The sequence below is a fragment of the Podarcis liolepis genome (genome assembly GCF_965112155.1).
Source record: "Podarcis liolepis genome assembly, chromosome: 8".
NCBI lineage: Eukaryota > Metazoa > Chordata > Lepidosauria > Squamata > Lacertidae > Podarcis > Podarcis liolepis.
Window position 1 is genome coordinate 55849191 of NC_139560.1, and position 22679 is coordinate 55871869.

At 38.3% G+C, this 22679-nt stretch overlaps 1 protein-coding gene across 4 annotated transcripts in view; it reads left to right on the forward strand.

The window, feature by feature from the left end:
• The window catches only part of ZNF236 (zinc finger protein 236), a 43224-nt gene extending 21001 nt beyond the window's left edge, over positions 1 to 22223 (forward strand). For all 4 annotated transcript variants that reach the window (XM_083518169.1, XM_083518166.1, XM_083518167.1 and 1 more), the window contains exons 13-33: positions 1022 to 1166; positions 2268 to 2528; positions 3256 to 3506; positions 3964 to 4065; positions 5493 to 5644; positions 6054 to 6154; positions 6457 to 6608; positions 7185 to 7397; positions 7536 to 7806; positions 8573 to 8676; positions 9528 to 9893; positions 10495 to 10640; positions 11005 to 11248; positions 11967 to 12146; positions 12749 to 12907; positions 13501 to 13679; positions 14916 to 15047; positions 16174 to 16371; positions 17941 to 18070; positions 19060 to 19236; positions 20612 to 22223. In XM_083518169.1, the coding sequence (XP_083374295.1) occupies positions 1022 to 1166; positions 2268 to 2528; positions 3256 to 3506; positions 3964 to 4065; positions 5493 to 5644; positions 6054 to 6154; positions 6457 to 6608; positions 7185 to 7397; positions 7536 to 7806; positions 8573 to 8676; positions 9528 to 9893; positions 10495 to 10640; positions 11005 to 11248; positions 11967 to 12146; positions 12749 to 12907; positions 13501 to 13679; positions 14916 to 15047; positions 16174 to 16371; positions 17941 to 18070; positions 19060 to 19236; positions 20612 to 20727 (3779 nt within the window). In that variant the 3' untranslated portion in view covers positions 20728 to 22223. The remainder of the gene's footprint in view (positions 1 to 1021; positions 1167 to 2267; positions 2529 to 3255; positions 3507 to 3963; positions 4066 to 5492; positions 5645 to 6053; positions 6155 to 6456; positions 6609 to 7184; positions 7398 to 7535; positions 7807 to 8572; positions 8677 to 9527; positions 9894 to 10494; positions 10641 to 11004; positions 11249 to 11966; positions 12147 to 12748; positions 12908 to 13500; positions 13680 to 14915; positions 15048 to 16173; positions 16372 to 17940; positions 18071 to 19059; positions 19237 to 20611) is intronic.
• The last annotated feature ends 456 nt before the right edge of the window (positions 22224 to 22679 follow it).

Sequence of the window (22679 nt, forward strand, 5' to 3'; positions counted from 1 at the left end):
ATGTAATTAGGCATGTAGCTTACTTTGTAGTCCTCTGAGCCATTGATTCGGTTAAAGAGACATTTTGGATAGAGCACAGTGTCTGTGGCAGTAATGCAGTTATCATGACTTGCAGCATTACACTTATAACACAAGCTCAGTATGTGGTTCATGGAACAAATCAGATTTGTATGCCTGTAATTGTGTGAAAATCTGAAAGATGATACGTAGTAGTTTTTAAAATTTCATGCAGGGAAGATATACAAGCAAAGAAATATTCTACATTTTCAGCATAATTGTTCTCAGCCTGTTGGTCACCTGAGATTTTAAATAGCATAGTGTAAATAACTACCAGGTCTTTGCAAAATTAAGCTGATACCTTCTGATAGCTAGTTTGTTCATTAAAAAAAGGAAAACATTTCCTTAGATAGACACACAGGAATATATTTAAGGCTTTAAAGAGAGTTTTAAGTTTTAACATTCACATAAGCTAAAGTAACAATAGTGTCTTCTTTTCTCCATATGAAGTAGAAGGAAGGGTATAATTACAATAATTACATTTTATTTATAATTGCATTTCATTTAGGAGCAGGAATATGGCTCTATTTGGACAATCAGGATCTTGGCTTAATATGCTGAGATAGGTACAAAGGTCAGGCACCTGCATGCAGTTATGTTACTCCTCCCTTCTTATAAACACATAATCAAGCCAGGAAGTCACAGTTAACCAGAGCTTCTCATTGCATTCAGACTAGGAATTATGGTTAATTAAGCAAGCCAGAACACAAAGCCATGATTTAAAGATGGCTTCAGTATTCTGGCTGTTTTGGAAGCCCTTAACCATAGGAAGTGTGGTTCCTGACATGCTTCACCATTCATGTGAAGAGCAAAGCAGTTGTGGGCAGCTGAAGTTTGTCCATATCTCAGTTTCTTAAGCTAAGAGCACGACAATTTGAAAACAGCTGCTGTTAGGTGTTACAATTGTTTTAGTATTTGAAACTGTCTCAGTTTGATCCGTCTTTTTCTTTCCTTCTCTATACAGGTCTTATCCAGCCAATCCCAAGAAATAGCCAGTTCTTCCAAAATTACTTCAATAATAATTTTGTGAATGAAGCGGATAGGCCGTATAAATGTTATTACTGTCATAGAGCATATAAAAAGTCTTGCCATCTTAAACAGCATATACGGTAAATTCCAGAGCAAAGATGTGGGTGGCTGAGGGAATGTTCTAAAAATTAAAGAACAGGAAATAGTTCTTTCTCTGTATTCTCACATCTGTCCTGTGCTGCTATACTGCCAATATACTTGCTGTTTCACCTTTGTTCCAAAGGCATAGAACATTAAGGTTTAGAAAGCACAAAATACAGAGCTGTGGGAGAGTGTGATTTTTTTTCTTTGTGAGATTAAGAGGGAATCTTCACTTCCCTAAATAGTGCTGACCTTGTCCTGTGAATAGTGAGGTGCCCTGTATACCCAAATTAGATAAATATATTAAAAGAAATAGATGGTATAATTATTTATTGCATCATATAATTTTATTATACGCTAGGGCTCAGCACCCCCCCAGTTTAGACCCCCCCCCAAATCATGATGCATTATGCCTAGCTTATTCCACCCTTCTCCCTTTGAACCACTGATTCTTCCTTAACAATCAGCAATAATGATAAAATAATTTTTAAAGTACAGCATCATGTTTATAACTTGGGCTAGGTAGCAAGAACTTTATGGGTTCAATCCTGTAACTGGAAATAATTATAGATGTAGAATAAATAATTACTTTTAGGTTTATATATTTAAAAAAACCCAGTTATAATGTAATTTAGTATGACTATATACTAATAACAAACTCATTCTCCAAGTACTTATTTGTTGGCACCATCTACACATAGTAGGAACATACTAGTAGGATTGCGGGAACCCAGAGCTTTACAGAAGCATGTACACATGCACACACCCATCAGAAAAAAATCTATAAGGGAGAGAAGAGACATCAAAACAGTTAAGTGAGGACCAAACATGTTCAGTGAGCACAAAACGCTGGCTGATGCTTTGTGGGGGAAGGCGGAGGGGTGGGTTGGAATGGCTTGAAACTTGGAACAGCAGCATTTCATTCAGCAGCATTTTGTTGCAGGTCCTACTGTGAACGTATAATAAAATACTTACAAATCAGTTTTGCTGATTTGGGAACAGTTATATGAGTGCCCCTCTTCCACCTGATCATTAATAATCTTGAACTTGAACATTTGCTCTTCCTTCCATCACACTTTGGCATTTATTTATCTTTTAAGATCACATACTGGTGAGAAACCATTCAAATGTTCTCAGTGTGGAAGAGGCTTTGTGTCTGCTGGAGTATTGAAAGCACATATCCGAACACACACAGGATTGAAAGCTTTCAAGTGTCTAATATGCAACGGGGCTTTCACAACTGGCGGGAGTCTAAGGAGGCATATGGGCATCCATAATGACCTTCGACCATATATGTGCCCATATTGTCAGAAAACATTCAAAACCTCATTAAACTGCAAAAAACACATGAAAACTCACAGGTACGTGCATTTTAATTGTATGCTTTCTACGAGCACTTGATCTTGTATTGCTACTGTCTGCTTGGGCAGCCAACCTTTTCAGTTTGGGAATTTTAAGGGGTCTTCTCAGTGTGCCAATAATGAATTTCTAGCCAACTTCTAAATGAGTGATTAGGGCTGGCATGGTGCCAGCATTTGGCTTGGTCATGCAAGGGCCAGGGCCCCAGCAGTTATACATTGGTACTACTTAAAAAAAAAACATGTTCAAGGCCTATCACTGGGTAGGGAAGCACTAGGCTGGACATCTGTAGCATCTCCCTTTGTCCAGTGTTTGGTCCTGTCTCCAGTCTAGTGTTATTTTGCAATCTTATGTTGGGGCACAGAGGACCCTTAACAGATGTATTTTTGGGGGTGGTAGAGTAGGAAAATGTAGCTATGTTGGGTCTGGGACTTCTCCACGTAGTGTAGGACCCATCTCAATGTTCAGCTAACAGTGTCAGTGACATCAGTTGTCCTTGCAGCTCACTGTTTGGATGGCAACATGGTGCCCATTTTGTAAGTAATATTTTGTTGCAGGTGAACAGAACGAAAATTTGCTATGATTGAAGGAAGATAGGAAGGTAGTCAAATACAAACTAAGTTATTTTGTTATCCTGAGGTTTTTTAGCTAGACACACAGTTAAAAGACACTCCTACTGTCAACCTCATATTTTGTTAGTGCAATAGAACTGTCGTCTTCCTCTTTCAGGTATGAGCTTGCACAACAGCTGCAACAGCACCAGCAAGCTGCTTCAATTGATGATACAGCAGTAGATCAGCAGAGCATTCATGTTTCTACTCAGATGCAAGTTGAGATTGAAAGTGAAGAGCTGCAGCAAACTGAAGCTGTCACAACAGATCAAGAAACTATTTTAGATTTGGACCAGCAGCAGGTTGTGGACTCGGAGGAAACTGAACTGAGGCCACAGTTGACTGATCAACCACTTGGTCAAGAGGAAGGTAAATGTAGTAGAAAAAAATGGTAAATAAGTTAGTTTAAAGGGAAATTTGTTTAGCAGCTATCCTTAAATGTTGTGATTAGGTTTAATGAACCTGATTTTTTTTGTGAGTCTACTGTTCAAAGCTGCAGCAGTAGCTGAGTGGTGATATGAATGGTCTTATTAATGCATCATTTATTGGGGACAAATCTCAACTCAGCATGAGTTTCAGGCTTTCTGTGAACCTTCCTTTCATTGCAGAAAGAAAGTCACATTAGACCCATGCTGCAGCTCGTTCATTGAACATCATCGGCATTAGAAACAGATGTGACAGCTAGAAGCTAAATGATACCTTAAACCTGGGTTATGGTTACCACAACAGAGTGCCTAGGCATGCTTTTTTATAGCAAGAATACAAAGCTGAAATTTAATGGACTGCAGTAAAATCTTATGTTCATTTTTCACCATTTCATTTCCAGATAGATTTGTGACATCCCAACATGCACTGCAAGAAAATATGAATCAGTTTGAGCAGCAGACTATAGCACAGCAATCATTTGATCAGCAAGCATTATCACAAGGTTAGTAAATGTCTAAATAATACTTTTCAAAGTGACCTATGAGTATGTTTATGCAATGTTTGAAAACTTCAACAGCATTCAGCTGCACAGTGACTGCAATTCCAGAACGTCACCACATCTACAGAAAAAGGTTGGTGCTTGTGAAACTGATTGAGTGGAGTTTCAGAGCCAATCTAATTTGTGAAACTACAGGTTTAATTATTTTCTTTTAGGAAAGTTTTCTGTTTTATTCATCTCATAGAAATGTAAGGTATTAAGTAATGCTAGACAAAGCATGGTTTAAAATCTGTATTGTACAAGATTTCTATTTTACTTGGAATGCTCTCTACAGATTTCCTATTCTTTGAAGGTTATTTGTTGTTCCTGGAGCCATTCAGAAATTTTATATCTCAGGTGTGTGTGTGTGTGTGTGTGTGTGTGTGTGTGTGTGTGTATTGTTGTTGTTTAGTCGTGTCCGACTCTTCGTGACCCCATGGACCAGAGTACCCCAGGCACTCCTGTCTTCCACATATAGGTATATATAAAGAAACATGTGTTTAACTTGATGGACCCTCTCTCTTTGTCTACATATGTGCTTCATTGTTCTTAGTTTGTTTTTTTTACTAGTAAGACAGGAAAATGAAAGTCTGATATTTTAGTTGCATTGTCCTTCCATGATGATAGTTCCCCTGTTGTCAGGGAGAAGGAGGGTCTTGGGGAAAGAGAACATCACTCTGAGGAAAAGGGAAACAACTCCTTAGGAAGGGACTCATTCTTTGGGGGATGAGCAGCTATCCTTGTGCTGAGGATATTTCTCTGGCGGGTGGGGTGGAGGGATCCTGGCAGTGGGCAATTTAAACATTAGGAACATGTACCTATCCCCTAGATTGCCTGGTAGATAGTTCTGAAATGCAGTCAGTGGTTGTGATACATGGTGGTTTCTTTCAAAAAATGGAAGTCTTGTCTAAATGATGAGAACAAAAAGGAATATAAACTTTGGCAAAAGAAGTGCAAGTGTAAGGGATGCTTAAAAAAAGAATTTGAGAAACATCTTGCTAAGAACATTGAGACAAACATCAAGTACTGTAGTTCTTTAAAATAAATTTTAAAGTGTTCTCCTTCTGATTTCTCTGTCTTGTGATTATGGATGTCAGATTTATGTCCATTTATCCTTTGGCGTAAGGTTTGGCCTTCTTGCTACATCCCTTCTTGCTAGGTGAATCGTACTGTTGAGCTGTTATAGTTTGCAGAAAGTGAGTTGCTTGCATTGTAATGGATGAGTGTGAGTTATGTACTGTATAATAATAATAATAAATTGTTCTTTATTAAGGTCTCAAGGTGCTTCACAGGATTAAATCACAATATAAAAACACAAAATACATAATAAAAAACAAAAACAATCCAATAACCTCACACCTAATAAGGCTTTGTCATTTGTCTTTTGGTAGGTTTTACTGTTAATGATGGCTACAGTCAGCAAAATCAATTTCCAGCCGTACAGCAGCTTCAAGATTCAAGCACTCTTGAATCCCAAGCTCTTTCAACAAGCTACCACCAGCCAAATCTACTTCAGGTTCCTGCACCAGATGCTATTAATGTAGTAAGTATTTACTTGAAAGGTTTGTAGTTTTTTTAGCTTTGTGGAACTTGCATTCTTAGGTCCAATATTGCTACTTCGGAGAGAAGAGCTGTACCTCTTCACCAACTGAACATTTTGCCTCCCCACAATGACCTGCAATGCCCAGGACATTTGGGGGAAATGGAAATGGTGACTGGACCTTTGAGACGTCAGCTGTTCTATAGTCACCACCCGCAACAGCAAAATAGAGTTAAAAAGAATAAAGAATCTGTCACCTTTGCTAAAGATAAGCTTCCTTTAGGAGTAGGCCATTTTATTGCCACACAACTCTACTTGTTTAAATGTAGAGTTTAGCCATCCTCGTTACATGTTTAGGTGAGTTGATTTTAGTATTGTATTGACAACTGAAAAATTAATATTTGCTTCCCAGACCACCCGCCTGATTCAAGATCAGTCACAAGAACTTGAGCTTCATCCTCAACGCTCTCAGTTTCTGGAAGATAATGAAGATCAAAGCAAGCGTTCTTACAGGTTTTGTGAACTTTACAATTGGCCATTCTTATGTAGCTGTTGAAAGGAAAAGTCCACTCTCTTACTGAACACAGTGGGACTTACTTCTGAGTAAACACAGATTTGCAATGTAAATTGGTTTATGGGCTGAATATATGTCACTGGGAAACATTTAAGTCGTAAATGCATGAACTACAATTCTGTATAATAATATCATTTGTTGCTAGCAGTAAACCAAGAAGCAATGTCATGTCATATTTATTTACAGGCCATCATCAAAGTTGACTTTTCATTTCATTCCAATTGAACTTCCATTTTTGTAGGTGTGAATATTGCAACAAGGGTTTCAAGAAATCCAGCCACTTGAAGCAGCATGTACGTTCTCACACTGGAGAAAAGCCTTATAAATGCCAGTTGTGTGGACGAGGATTTGTTTCTTCTGGGGTTCTTAAATCTCACGAGAAGACACATACAGGTGATAAAGCAGTAGTAATATTTGATTCTTTTGCTAGACATTTTAAGCCTTGTAATTCTCCTATGTCCAAAAGAAGAGCATGACAGTGTAAGAATTTCCTTGCTGAATTAAACCAAAGGTCATGTAGTCCGGCTTTCTGTTCTCAACAGTGGCTATTGAGCATATAAGTCATTGCCATCTCCACAATTCAAAGTATTCTGCCTGTGATACGGAGATCCCATTCATCTGACATGGGTAATGGTTATTGGTAGAACAGCCTTTTAAAATGGTCTAAATTAAAGCATTTGGTGTGGTGTTTAGAATGCTCGACTAAAAATGGGGAGAATCAGTTTCATTCCCCACTCAGCTATAAAGCTGATTCCATGGTTTTGGGCCAGTCACTGTTTCTGCTCCTTGGAGGAAGAGTGGGATAAAAATGTAAAAAACAAAAAACAAATTCGTGACTATCAACACGTTTCTGATAACAAATTGAAAGCAAGTTGCTGCTATGTGCTTGGAATTGCACCTTAAATCTGACTCATTGTTGAACATTTTCTGTTAGATCACCAGAAAGCCTATTTGCCCTTTTTCCTTCAGGAGTTAAAGCATTCAGTTGCAGCATTTGCAATACATCCTTTACTACTAATGGAAGCCTTACTAGACATATGGCAACTCACATGAGCATGAAACCATACAAGTGCCCATTTTGTGATGAAAGTTTCAGAACTACTGTGCACTGCAAAAAGCACATGAAAAAGCATCAAACTGTGTCTTCAACGGCAGCATCAGGTGGAGAAACAGCAGGAGGAGGTGAGTTTTTCCCCCATATGCATGAATAATCACTTTGATATTTAAACAGTGTGATGTTCACAGAGGTTGTTTGATTATTTTAATGGGCCTCTAAAAGTACTCTATAACATGTTATTGCTTCTCTATTGAAATATGCAGAAGATGATGATGAGACCTCTGAAAGAACATCATCTAGAAAATCTAGACCTGGTGTTATCACTTTCACAGAGGAAGAAACAGCAGAACTTGCAAAACTCAGGCCACAAGAAAGCGCAACTGTTTCTGAAAAAGTTCTTGTCCAATCTGCTGCAGAAAAGGACAGAATTAGTGAAATCAAAGACAAGCAAGCAGAAATGGAAGCTGAGCCAAAATATGCCAACTGTTGTACTTACTGTCCAAAAAGCTTTAAAAAACCTAGTGATTTAGTCAGGTAAGAAGACCTGCCACCCCAAAGCTAAAGAATACACAAAGCACGTTATTTTTGCAGCTCTGTTTTAATCATTCTGGCCACAGTCTAAAGAATTCCAGCATTTATTGCATGCCAAGTTGTTTATTAACTAATTTCTTAGTAGCAGCTGTTCATATCACATTGGATCCACTTCTGAAATGTGGAGGAGCTTCAAATGTAGCTTGCAATATGGCATGGGAGGCAGCAGTTCAAATTAAAAGTGTCTGAAGTCCTACTCATAGGACTTTCGCAGTGATGGTGCCCTGTTTCTGGAATGCCCTCCCTAAAAAGGTCCACCTGGTACCTGCATTACAGTTTTTTCAGCACAAGTTAATACATTTTAATTTGTTATCTTTCATTATGGTTGCTGATGTTAGTATTTAATTGTAATGGGTTTCAAATAGCTTGTTATCTATATAGTTGTATATCATTGATATCTTATATGATGAGGGGTGGTATAGGAATGTTTTAAATAAATTAAAGCAGTCCCTGGATTGCAACCATTTTTTGAAAATCTTGTTAAATGAAAATCTGTGGCTTAGTAGCTCCAGGTATAATTGGACTTGGAAAATGTTTCCAAACATGTTTTTCCAACTTGCTTAACAAACCACATTTCAATGCTCCTCAATTTTTTTAGACCTAGATGTTTTAATTGCTTTGTAAACATTGGTGTTGGCCAGCAGACATTGAAAAACATATAGTATTCACATAAGCATATAGTGATTGAAGAACAACTATTTTTGACTAGGCATGTGCGTATCCATACGGGAGAAAAACCATATAAATGTGATGAATGCGGAAAGAGTTTTACCGTAAAGTCTACTCTGGATTGCCATGTAAAAACACACACAGGTAAGCAAGATGTTTTATAATTCCAACTCTAATGAAATGTGCAGGTGAAAAAAACCCCAGGAACATCAAAACACTTGAATTTTTAAGGATGATAATCTGGCTGGGATGTTTGGGTTTTTATGGAATATTACAGCAGTGGGTGGTTGTTTTTAGTGTTGAAGGGTGCTTCCAGATGGAGGTTTATTGTGGAACAGGTGCTGCTAATGCATGTTAGCTTTTCTCACTGTCCACCTGATGTCATTGTCATCAAAATGGCAGCCTGTACTTAAAAAAATATGAATCATATATTTTTTTTACTGTGGAAAAACCATTGAGGAAAAATAACCCATTATACATATGCAACCATCACTAGTGTGGAACTGCCATTTCCCCTCCCCAGACAGTATGTGCATGCGTATTTCTAGCAGTTTGCCACACACTGAAAGCATGCTGCAATTTCAACAAGCCAGGTGGAGCTGTTTTCTTGAAATCACTGCATTTGTGGGAGATGACTTTGGATACTGTGATCACAGTACATAATTATTATTATTTATTTATGTGGAGCTCTTATCAGCTAAATATCAGCCTTGTGCAAAACTTTTGTATTAAACACTTGCTACAGCTGTTCATATTTTAAACCATAAGTTCAGGGACATCCTACATTGAAATATATGTCCTTGCTCATTGTCTCACTTTCTGCGTGGAAAGTGGATTGGGAACGGAAGACAGGAACATGTAGGGACACAATTTTCTGACACAATGTTTGACAGCGGCCTCCTCTGTACACGCTCAACAGAATTGCAGTGTGTCATAGCTGTAAAGAGATTAGGATCTTTTTTTTTCACCTGACAGACTGTTTTCTTACTCTCCAGGTCAGAAGCTCTTCAGTTGTCACGTATGCAGCAATTCATTTTCTACAAAAGGTAGTCTGAAAGTGCATATGCGCTTACATACGGGAGCAAAACCCTTTAAATGCCCTCACTGTGACTTGAGGTTTCGAACTTCTGGACGGAGGAAGACCCACATACAGTGTCACTTTAAACCAGAGGCCAAGAAGGCCAGGAAGCCTGCACCTCGCACTCCGGCTGAGGGACTACAGCCAGTAAACCTTCTTAATTCATCCTCAACAGATCCCAATGTTTTCATCATGAATAATTCTGTTCTGACAGGCCAGTTTGACCAAAATTTGCTTCCACAAGGTCTCGTTGGTCAGGCTATACTTCCTGCTTCAATGTCAGGTAAACACTGTCGTTGTTCTGCTTGGGGTTTGAAGCCTCTTTCTGTTGGTATTACCTGATAAGGAAAAAGTAGGACTATGGTTCATGCTGTGAACAAGGCACAGCTTGGGAGAGATTCACAGGTTTGGCTCACTCATTGCTCACTTCATCGGCTCACTTGGCTTGAGCAGCGAAGATCACTCTGAGGAGCTGTTGCATGTACATTCCTCTTGCACCCGCACTACCTGCCACAGTTCAGTGGCCCAGTAAGCCAGAGGGAAAGTTTGGCTTGGGAAAAGGTGAAGTGACTGCAAACAAAGCCCCCATCCTTTAGCCAGTCTGCCCACCTAGCTGGGAAAGGAAAGTGGGGAGGGGAACGGAACCGGTTAAAGTTGCCCCCCACCTGATACTCTCCCCCATCTACATCGGTTGCTTTTAGGATATGCCGGATAGAAGAAAGGGAAGGGCAGAGAGAACTAGAGGAGAAAGGGAAGGGCAATTATCTTTGTTTACAAGCACTTCTTGTGGGCTGCTTATGAATGCGATATGTTTATCCATAGAAGATAGAACTTGTTGGCATGGCTTCCTGAAAATAAAGGATACTATATGTTTTCCTTTATAGCTGGAGGTGATTTAACTGTATCCTTGACGGATGGTAGTTTGGCAACCCTTGAAGGAATACAGTTACAGCTTGCTGCTAACTTGGTTGGACCAAACGTTCAAATATCTGGAATAGATCCTACCAGCATCAACAACATTACATTACAAGTATGTTTATCCTGTATTATCTTTTATAAACAAACAGTAAGTTTTGCACAGATAAATGCAAAGAGACTGCTTTTGTATATATACTGCTCATGCATATCCTGGCTTATTAAACCATTTGGGGGGGGCAGGCTTAGCATTATGTGCAAATGATGTGATTGTAAATAGAAAACATCTTAATAATCTGTGCAAATTATCAAGCTTTAGCAAAAACTAGATTTCATAACTTAAGTCTTGCTACCATGGTTAGAGTTTTCTTTAAACTAGCTTACTTCGAAGATGGGGAAATACTTTCTCTGAGAAATTCTATAATATTTTGTGGGGAGGTGTCATCTATTTGGATCTCCTATATTCATTTTCTTTTCAGATTGATCCCAGTCTTTTGCAGCAGACTCTACAACAGGGTAACGTACTGACCCAGCAGCTAACTGGGGATCCCAGTTTGGCTACTCAGAACACCTCACTCCAGACAGCAGATAGTTCAGTGCCAGCAAATGTGGTAATACAACCTTTGTCAAGCTTGTCCTTACAGCCCACTGTTACCTCTTCAGCAAATATGACAATAGGACCTATATCTGAGCAAGAAGCTGTTTTGACTACGAACACTGCTGGTAAGCATGATACAAAAGCACACACTTCCATTTTGAAGGGTTCTGTTGCTAAAAGCTCCCAGAATTATTGCACATTTAAATTTATTTTGCTCATCTTTTCTGTAAGTTTATTATATAAATATTAATTTCAATTTTAAGAGCAAATATATTATTGCCCTTGGCAAATACTGATCGACCATGTATTTCTATCAATAAAGATTTATTTATTTTAAAAAACACAAATTAAATTAAACATGTTCCTGGTTGAGGAACATTTATGTATTTTTAATTTCCTAATTGTTTACATCATTTACTATATGATGCATCATTATCCTGAATAAATAGGGTGATTGGGTTCTTTATAAAGAGTTATTTGCATGTACATGGATAAATTCTTTCAAAGGCCTCTCCTAGCCCCCCACAGTGGCAAAAGAGATTGACAACTACAGACAAAGGGGAGTGAGGATTTCTACCCATTCAGTTACTTCCAAACAAGTGCATGGGGCTACTTGCCAAGACATAGGATAATCAGCATCAAAGTTGGGAACACCATCTCTTCTCAAGCATTGTGATTCCTCCTGGGGTTGTTTATATTGCTTTTGTGAATAATTGGGCCATGCCAGTTTAAGTCCTGCTGCTGTGCCTTCTGCTTATCTTGGAACAGGCATCACAACAGTAAATATTAACATATTGAAGTTTGGCTGCTGATTATTATTATTACCACCCTGTTTGTATTTAGGTTCACAGGATCTGTCTCAGGTCATGACTTCACAGGGTATGGTTTCAAATTCAAATGGTCAGCATGAGATTACATTGACAATAAATAATTCGAGTCTGAGCCATGTTTTAGCTCATGCCTCTAGTACAACTACTTCAAACTCATCAGGAACCCCTCAAGAAATTACCCTTACCATATCTGGCAAGTATACTATCCTCATTTTTTGTGTGTAAAGTTACTCTGTTTGTCTGATAATATATGCTTATTACTTCACAAGCCCTGGTTCAAAGATATCCACACACTTTGGTGTAGTGGCATTTATTTTCCCTAGCATATTAACTCTTCCTCTATTTGCTGTTTTAACTTCAGGTAGGTAGCCGTGTTGGTCTGACGCAGTCGAAATAAATAAATTGTCCAGTAGCACCTTAGAGACCACCTATGTTTGTTCTGGGTATAAGCTTTTGTGTGCATGCACACTTCTTCAGATACCTTCTTCAGATATCTGAAGAAGGTGCATGCACACTACCCAGAACAAACTTAGTTGGTCTCTAAGGTGCCACTGGACAGTTTTTTTTATTTATTTTGACTGCTGTTTTAACTGAACTCTTTAAAGATGTTTTTGATTTACTGTAATATTAATTTAATATTTTCATTTAATATTTACAGTTTGACAGCTTCCATGAGTTTATGTTTCCATAGCACTACAGCTATTTTTTCTTGTAAAATTAGAATATTTTTATGTATTAAAAATGCAGAAGCAAATATAGATCTTCATTGGCTTATAGATTCAATTTTGCATTTAGGCCAGGATCTTATTCAGCATAATTCCTCTGGAGCTAATGAACTGAATGGGAATCTACGACTGGCAACACCAACAATCAATAATCAGTCAGCAGGTGCTACATTAACAATAAGTAATGATCAACTCCTCTCTCAGAGCCCAGTGCTGAACAGTAGTTCAGGTAGGCATTTAATAATTTTTCTCAATAAATCGTATTGTGGCATCTTATTATATTCTGGCTTAGCAGTTTCAGTGAAGAAATGAGAACTGGTTTCTCAAAAATGCCTGATTTCATTGAAGCCCAAGTCATTCAAATGCCTTCCCTTTTTACTACTTCCATCAATTGCAGTACATTCTTTTATTAGATTTTTCCATTAAAAATGGCATTGTAAGTTACTTTTATGTTCATATTGTTTCATACTGTTATTAAAATGCTGTTATTTCAGCCTGCCTGAGCAATTTCCACTTGTAAATTATTACAGGCGGCAACCATTTTAGGCCCACCGATGTGCAGGTCCTTTTGGACCCAGAAGAAGGCAGGTCCAGTGGGGGCATGGCACACTTATTACCGCTCCACTGATGCGCACGGCGGCCGGGACCGGAATCTCCGTGTGGAACGGTTGCTGCCTGTAGTGTGTACACGGAACATGGTTATGAAAAGTGGACAGCCATGAGTATTCGTAAAAGTATAATGCTAGGCAGATTCACACATTTCCCAACTAGTCAATTATGATAATTATGTGTAGAGTTTTGAAATATCATACCTTTTTACAGAGCTTAATGCATCAAGTGGGAACCTTCCTTCAACACCCCCCATGTCTCAGCCAGCTCAGAATTTAGTAATGTCATCACCAGGAGTCGGAGGAGATGGTAGTGTCACATTGACCCTAGCCGATACTCAGAGTATGCTATCTGCTGGTCTTGATGCGGTGACTCTTAACATCACATCGCAGGTTTGTGTCACAGTTCTAGCCTATTCCTGATACTTGGTACCTGCTAATCAATATTCCAGATACCTGCTAATTAATACCTGCTATAAAACTAGGGCAAAGGAAACCTGAATGCAGCTTGACAAAGAAAATATTTGTACAGTACAAAGATTATGTTCCCTAATGTATAATGTCAATATAGTTACTTTTAAAATTTACTCTAATACTCCTATTGAACGTGTTTTGCCTGTGATTTTCAGTGCTTGTTGACTTGCAGTGTTTCTGCTGCTGCAGTTGTTTAAAGATTACACTGTCAGGTTTCAGCTCTTTTTGAGAAATCTTCATTGTTAATAGTTACTAAGGCTTTCTTTGCTAAGCATTCATCCGCTGTTTTCTCCCCTGGTTTTACCATGTTAATTAACACACTTGCAATGTACCTGTGGATTACTGATAAGCAAATTCTTGCTGTAAGGGTAGTTTGAAAACAGCTTCAGGTTGCTGCAGGCTGCACATGCATTTGTAGGAGATGCTTTAAGTATAGGGCAAGACCTATTAAGTATATTAGAGAAGGACCTAGAATATATAGTAGAAGTGGCGTTCACTTTGTAGCTTTGCTATTCTAAAATAAACATAAAACATAAGAGTTTACCGACATACTTTGTAAATAATAGTTGGGAGAAGGAAAATTCTGTATATCATAAAAGGTCATTCAGCCCATGCAGTAAGGCATATCTCCCTTTATCCATCCCTGAAGCTCTGCATTTCCTAGTTTAATCCAGCCAAATACTGCCTTAGGAAGCGCCCATGACATGCCCTAGGAAGCACTAGTGACCACCTGCCTCTTAAGGAGAGGCTCTGAGAACTGTGATTTCCAGTCTCTTACTCCCTTATCTAAACACACCTTTCCTTTTGTATCCTGTGACACAAATCCTTAGTCTCCATACCATACTGAAAGTAACACATTTTTTTTTCTTGTAATGTATACCCTTTCCTCCCTTTCCCTCCTCTTTCTCTCTGTCTCATGTTGAGTTTTAGATGGCTTGATTCTTGAAGCCATGGGCTATGTTACTGGTTTCGTTGTTGCTGTTATTATGGACTCAGTGAGATAGATAACCGTTTATGGCAACATCAGATTTAAAAAGATTCAAAGAAAAATCTGGTGTTATGACACATCAACAAATTCATATTTATAGTCTTTGACTGCACATTGCAGTTACATTTTCTTCTAAATGTAATGCATTCCACTTTTTCTTTTGGCAGGGACAACAGTTTCCTGCTTTACTGACAGATTCTAATCTCTCTGGACAGAGCTCTTCAAGCTCCCAGCAAGTTATACTAGTGAGTCATACCCCACATTCAATACCTTCAAGCCAGGATGAATTAGCATATCAGGTAAACTTTTTTATGTATGTTGTTCCTTGAATAAAGATACAAAATAGGCTTGCTGTATATATTGTAGAATTTATGTAGGTGAAAAATTATGTTCTCATTTATCTTATCCTAATCAATTTAGTGTATTATGGAAGTTAAGAATGGAGGTTTAAATTTGGAGGTTTGACCTTCGCCTTTTCAAGAAGAATTTTGAAGTTGCTTCATATTAACCAAATCTTTCCTTTTGAACACTGTGAATATTAAATGTGAAATTAAGTTCACATTCTTATGTCTTGGAAGTCTCCATTTTAAAGTTAGTCTAATTCATATAGGTGTCTCTTTCTTCTTACATCCCTTTTTGTTTGCATTATATGCCAGTGGTGGGCGCTCTACTGTCATAGGCCTCATGTGGCCATTGGCCTAAATTTATTTTGAGGGATGCTGCAGCCAATGGTGTGGGACATCCCTCACCAGCTGACGGCAGGCAGGAGCAAAGACTTGTGGGATATAGGTCAATTCCCTCAGTTTTTTTCCTCCTGCCTGATGCAGCAGTGCACCATGTAGGTAGTATAAAGAAAGAAAGGGGGCGAACGACTGGTACTACCCACCATTGGCTCTGTTCTTGATCATTTCTGGTATGCTGCCCAAAACAGATTAGTCCTAAAGGGGTAATTGACAGAAAAAGGCTGCCCCCCTATGCTCTGTACCATCATTCCTTTGAATTCTCCTAATTCTGATGGGGATTCACTGAAATTCGCTTCCTTTATTTCCCTTCCCCTTCTTTTTCTTCTTTCAGAGTCAACCTGAAAATTAATTTATTATGGTGATGGTTATTTGAAAATAGTAATTGGCTTGTGGATCTGAATGGGAGTGGGGTTCTAGCAGTAGCAGAGCATGCCCAGGGATCCATTTCTTCAGAATTTCACCACAACCTGGCACTCATGTGCTTTCCCTGAAGGGGTTAGCAGAATTGCTCCATAACTTTATTTTACTAATAAGTTGGAATAAAAGTTGCACAAGATTAATACCTATTCAATTGTAATGTGTTCTTCAGAGCGTCATTGCATCTGAAGAGTGATGTTTATCTCTTGAGTTTTAGGTGGTTTTATTTCTCGTAATGTGTGTATATTTTATGTAACTGTTGCAGGTGAATGAGATTTCTCCAAGTTTATCTAAAGGCATTCAAGCTGAAAAAGAGCCTCGTGTGCACCAGTGTTTTGAATGTAGTCAGACTTTTTCTTCAGCTGCCATGCTTATGCAGCACAGTAAAGAAGTTCATGGAAAGGAAAGAATCCATGTTTGTCATATTTGCAATAAAGCCTTCAAACGAGCAACACACCTTAAGGTACGAAATAAAATTCACAGCTTATTATATTGAAAACCTCAAAGAGGTCTAACTAGGCAAAGAGGTATCCCTTTGAAAATGGCGTTCTTATTTATTTTTATTGTGACCATCTACCGCTCCTGCCAACCTAGCAGTTCGAAAGCACGTCAAAGTGCAAGTAGATAAATAGGTACCGCTCTGGCAGGAAGGTAAACGGCGTTTCCGTGCGCTGCACCAGAAGCGGCTTAGTCATGCTGGCCACATGACCCGGAAGCTGTCTACGGACAAATGGCGGCTCCCTCGGTCAGTAAAGCGAGATGAGTGCCGCAACCCCAGAGTCGTCTGCCCATCAGGTCCCTTTACTTTTACCGCTTCACTGTGGGTATATTTTGATGAAAACAGTTTGTTCCTATTAGGAAACTTTGATAAGAGTTAAAAGATTCTTTATAAACTTTCTTCCATTTAATAACAAGTAGGGATGCTTTCAAAATTATGTCTGGATGTTGGGGTTCCAATAGTATTTCCTCTGATGCATTAGAATTCTTCCATTTTTTGATATCTGGGCTGTTTTTCAACCTCCTGCCTTCTGGCTGGTTAATGGGATCAGAGTGTGCTTTCCTGCATGTCTGTAGTCCCAGGGCAACTGGCAGTTGGAGCAGAGTATTCCTTAGCTAGTTATCTTCTTAGAGCTACTTCTTGTCTGGCAAATGGATGGGGCCAATTTGCTGCTCCAGCTGGTATGATATTCTTCCTGTGTGGCAGAGAGTGCAAACTCTCAAATGCCCTTATCTTAAAAAAGCAGCTGGTTACCTCTGTCTTGATGGTTAAGAGGCTCACCTGGACCATCCTTTTTATGAAAACTTCTGTTTAACTGTTTGAGTGCAGTTGATTCTGCTTGTTTCTTTTTCCATTTAGCATTGCATTTGTTTTTTAATACAAATCACATTGTCTGTCACTATTGGATCAGGAAGCAAAATTACAATCTAATCTTATAGCATGCAAAATCTGTATTCTGGTTCTTTGCAGGTACAGAAAGAAAAATAAGTTTTGATTCTGATTTCTAGGCTTCGTTCAGACATAATGGAAAGCTGTTACACCTGAACTGAGCCATATTGGCTTATGTGGGTGTGGGCTTCTTTACTAGGAAAGAAATTTGGAATTTGGAGAAATGCTGCTTTTGTTTTTAACATTCTTCTGAAACTGCGAAGTTGCAAATGGTTGTGCTTTGCTTTTTTCTTCTAATTTTAAAATTATTTTTAATTCAATAAGGTCTTGTACTTGTTAAGGAATTTGTTATTTGCATTCTTTATAAAATAGATTGAATTTGGCCATTGCTGGCTTCGGATTTTGTAGGTCTTGACCAGGCATAGGTAAACTTTGCCTTCCAGATGTTTTGAGACTACAATTCCCATCATCCCTGACCACTGGTTCTGTTAGCCAGGGATGATGGGAGTTGTAGTCCCAAAACATCTGGAGGTCAGAGTTTGCCTATGCCTGGTGTTGACAAAAGGATGTGTGAGCAACTTAGCACCCATTATTATTTTTCTTACCTAAACATGTTCTATGTATTTCTTCTTTGTTTTGAATTAGGAGCATTTGCAGACTCACCAGGCAGGACCATCATTAAGTTCTCAAAAGCCAAGGGTATTTAAATGTGATACCTGTGAAAAAGCCTTTGCTAAGCCTAGCCAGCTGGAAAGGCATAGCCGCATTCATACAGGTAAGAAATTATCAGTACAGGTGGCTGGCCACAAGCTGTTCAATTTAACAAACGGTTAAGTAAATTGTAAACAACTTAATCCAAAAGCTATGATCCTACCCATCCTCACCACTGCATTAGCAGCAGAATCTGGGACAATAGGAAGTGAGAGGCAGCAATCAGAGTGCCTGGGCTGTTTATTTGTTTAATTTATTTATTAAATTTCTATACCACCCTTCATCCAAGGATCACAGGATGGTTTACAACAGTGGTGGCCAAACTTGGCCCTCTAGCTGTTTTGGGACTACAACTCCCATCATCCCTAGCTAACAGGACCAGTGGTCAGGGATGATGGGAATTGTAGTCCCAAAGCAGCTGGAGGGCCAAGTTTGGCCACCACTGGTTTACAACATAAAATTGCAAATATGCGTAACATAGTAGCAAGCACACACAGACACACACACACAGAGAGAGAGAGAGAGAGTGTTTAAAAGGCCAAGGCCTGAGATGTTTTTGTCTAGTGTGTAAAGATATGTAACAAAGGCGCCAGGTCAGCCTCCCTGGGTGATCCATACTGTGGAAGTTGGAGGACTTTAGGAGTAATGCAGCAACTGAAACTTTTACCTGTTTAACCTTATGTTTTATGCTATCTTTACACACCATGCCCAAAGAAGGAACAGCATAGTTCAAAAGGAAGAAAGGAGTTCAGCAAAGTTAACTGAGCATCTCTGTTCATTAGCAGTGTAAATTAGCAGTGTTTGAGCTATTCTGCTTCTCTGGGCCTTTTCCTAACCTGAGCCACAGGTCTCAGAGTCAGGTGCTCTGTTATTTCAGCCCAATGCATAGGAGCTAAATAGTTCCTTGTCTTGACCAGGTTTTAGTGAGAATGGTCCCTTAAATGGTGAACATAGCCAGTTCAAGTAAAAAGTGTATTTGTGAAGTTTAAGGAGTTTTACTCCAATTTGCATCACTTTGCAGTTAATGTTCTAAAAGTGTCTTGTTTATTAAAGGAGAACGACCGTTTCAGTGCACGTTGTGTGAGAAGGCTTTTAACCAGAAGAGTGCTTTGCAAGTTCATATGAAAAAACACACAGGAGAAAGACCGTACAAATGTGATTATTGTGCAATGGGATTTACCCAGAAAAGCAATATGAAGCTTCATATGAAACGAGCCCATGGCTATTCTGGTATGTAAAATTTGCCAAGTGAAGGTTTTGTATAGAATACTGTAGGGCTTAAACCAGCCCTAGCATTTATGGTACAATATTCTCAAGTTTCAACATTACTCGTTTACTTGGACAGCATTGAGTGCTGGGAGCTTATTTTACTTTTTCCTTCTTTTTAAATCTCAGCCCCTGCTCTCATTCTCCAGGCCAGGGCAGGAGAAAATGTCATTTTTGTCAGCCCATGTCCCCTGTCACTCACCTAACCTCATAAAACTTTGGGTGTAGGACACATATTGCTGTGGCAGGCCAGACAAAAGTGGATTCTCACCCTTGCTGTAGGCATTCAAAAGTACATAATGTACTGCAATGCTTATGTGTATGAATGTGTTGCTGTTTGTACTGAATAGTAACATTTTTCTTTGTTTCCTAAACTGTACAGAGTTATAGTCTGCAATTACTCAGTTTATTTATTTCATAAATTTATGTACTGCTTGATAGTAGGAAAACATCAAAGCGGTTGACAAAAATGATAAATCAATAAAATTTAAAATATCTGTTAGAAAGCTTGATGCAACTTCATAGGTTCTTTTTTTGCCCGACACAGTTTCTTCTAAAGGAATAATTCTTTCCTAGATGCATGTAGGAGCCATATCAAAGCAAGGAAGTTCTTAGTGATAATTCTCTTGCTATTCACTGTGCCATTCCTGAAGGCAATATAAACTGGTTTGAAGATCATGCTTAACCATAGTTCTGTGTGAAGTCAGTGAGCCTTGAGCTCTTGCTTTCTCCCCTTCCCCCCTCCTTTTTTTCTGGTACTGTTTGTTGGATCAGACAAGACAAGAAGTTGTACTTAAGCTAAACTGGAAGTGAAAAGCTGTTAAACACATGTGAGGGTAGAGGGCATGAGTCTGAGCCTCACTCTGGGTTCATTTACATTAAGCTGAACTTTTGCTTTCTGTGAAGCATGTAATGGAATATATACAGTAATTTTAGATTGCTGTATAGATGATAGTTTCTTCCCATGATTCAGTGACTTCTTGCATCAATAAATGCACTCCATTGCCCTCATGGACTGCCTCATTAATTCAAATGGACAGAATAGATTAAGCATTCACGTGCCTTAATGGGAATACATTTGCTCTGTCCATTGAAAGGAACAGTCAACTCGCAGATGAGCACTTCCATCCACAGCACTGTGCCCACATGATTACTTTCAAAGGATGTAAACGGTACTCTTTAATAGGTAAATATTACATGAAGCGTGGCTGGATTTAGTTTGCTTTTCCACCAAAGAAATCTTACACATTTCTTACGTTTAGTCAAGCAGCGCTTAAATGTAACTCTTCTGTATTTTCACTAGATCTCTCAGCATTATTTCTCTTCCTTGTTACGGTAGGCACAATACAAGAATCTACCAGTCATCAAGGACAGGAAGGTGAAGACATTAATCGTGCTCTGAATTTGGAAGAGGTTGTTCATGAATCTTCAAATGAATGGACCAATATTTTTTGATGACAACCAAGGTGAAAGCTCAAAATGCTTTCAGGACTAGAATTTTTATAAAGATAGTCACCTATGGATTTTTACTATTAAAACTGAACATATTAAAAATAATAGGATAATATAACTTTTTAAATTTTACAAAACTACCAAAAGAATGATTGTCTTTTGTAAGCTTGTAGGATATTGAAGAAACACCAGATACACTTTGCTATCTTGACTACAATCAATGATCTCAGGTACATGGAGTTTGCTCATATTTTGAATCCCATCATACGTGTATTCATGTAAAAAAACAAACAAAAGACACACGCCCAGACCTTGGTATCAATGAACGTTGATTAGAAGGTAGACAGCATGGAAGTTCTGGCAATCATGAGGATGTCCTGACTGTTTAAAATTAATTGGAAGAAAGAGTATCTCAAAGTTAGATGCATGCAGTAGAGAATTCATATTACAATACGGCATTAAATGTCTGGTATTACTTTAGTTCATTAATTGGTATTACATTATGGTGCTGGTGTTGCTGACATGTCAGAAAGTGATGGACCATATTCATTTTATTAAAGCTATTTTTTAAATTAATTTCTTAATTGTACATGTTTAGCTTCACATTCAGCAATAATTATTCAAAGAAAATGTAACTAATAATAGAATCTCCTTGAAGTGAACAACAAATGCACATATTTTCTGTGTTAGGTCTTAATGCTCAGAAGTTTTAGCTTGATAACTATGAAAAACATAAGCCATAAGTTAAAAATAATAGGGCATACTACCATGCCTTGTCTTGAGCAATCCAAGTGAGCTGTAGCACAAGTTGTATCAGCAAATGCAGATTGGTTTCTGACAGCCCCCAATTAATATAACCTTGATTTTGTTGACATTTGATTAAAAATAAAACTACCTAGGCTTTTCAGTAATGTTCTGAAAAGCCCCATTTACTTAGAAAAAAAGTAATATATCTAAAGAAACACTGGAATAAAGCATTTTCTGTTTTAAGACATTCCAAAGACAGAAGGATTTTGCTTAATTTTACTTTAAATTTTTGAATTTCTTTATATGTTATATATATGTGTGCGTATGTATATATACAGATAATTAAGCCTCTATGTGGCTGTTGAGTATATTTTGTAAATAACAAAAACCCCAGTTACAGGAAGTGCTCATAAAGTTTTCAACTTTAAGTGACCACTTCAAAATCAGTATTGATTCATTTTATTGTAATGTAGACATGTTATACCTTTCTGAAGAATAATTGCTTTTTATTTGCCCTCAGTTCCAGAAAGAAGATATATGTACATATAATTTATACTTGTGTATTATACGACTAGTTCTTTCTATTTCCTGAATGGGAAAAATCACTGCTTTTTGATAGGACATCTCATAATTGTTTTGTTAACTATGGACATATGTATATAAGTGATATAGCTGGTGACTTGAAAATAACACTTTGTTATGTGGAAATATTTAAGTCAGACATATTTTAAATAATATTAATTTTTTCCAAACTTGGTTTTGTGTCTAATATGTTCTTTTTCAGAAGCTTTGAATGGGTGTTCCTATCAATTTGGTGGGGGGGAAATCTTAACTAGTGTGGCTGAACAAGAGAGCACTTGGTCTTGATTCTGTAGGCTTCTCATAGCTCAGATGAACCAGTATCACCACACCATCCTTAGTTGCAGTACAGTGGTACCTTGGTAGTCAAACTTAATCCATACCAGGAGTCCATTCGACTCCCGAAAACATTTGAAAACCAAGCCGCGTTGGATGTTTGGTTTCCGAAAAACATTTGCAAACTGGATCACTCACTTCCGGGTTTGTGGCGTTTGGGAGTCGATTTGTTTGGGAGCCAAGCCATTTGACTACCACTGTACCAGAGATATGTCCTTAGTGTTCCCCCAACGTCTGTTAAATCATTTCTTTCACAGTAGAACCTGTGTGTTAACATCAGTAATGTTACTTCT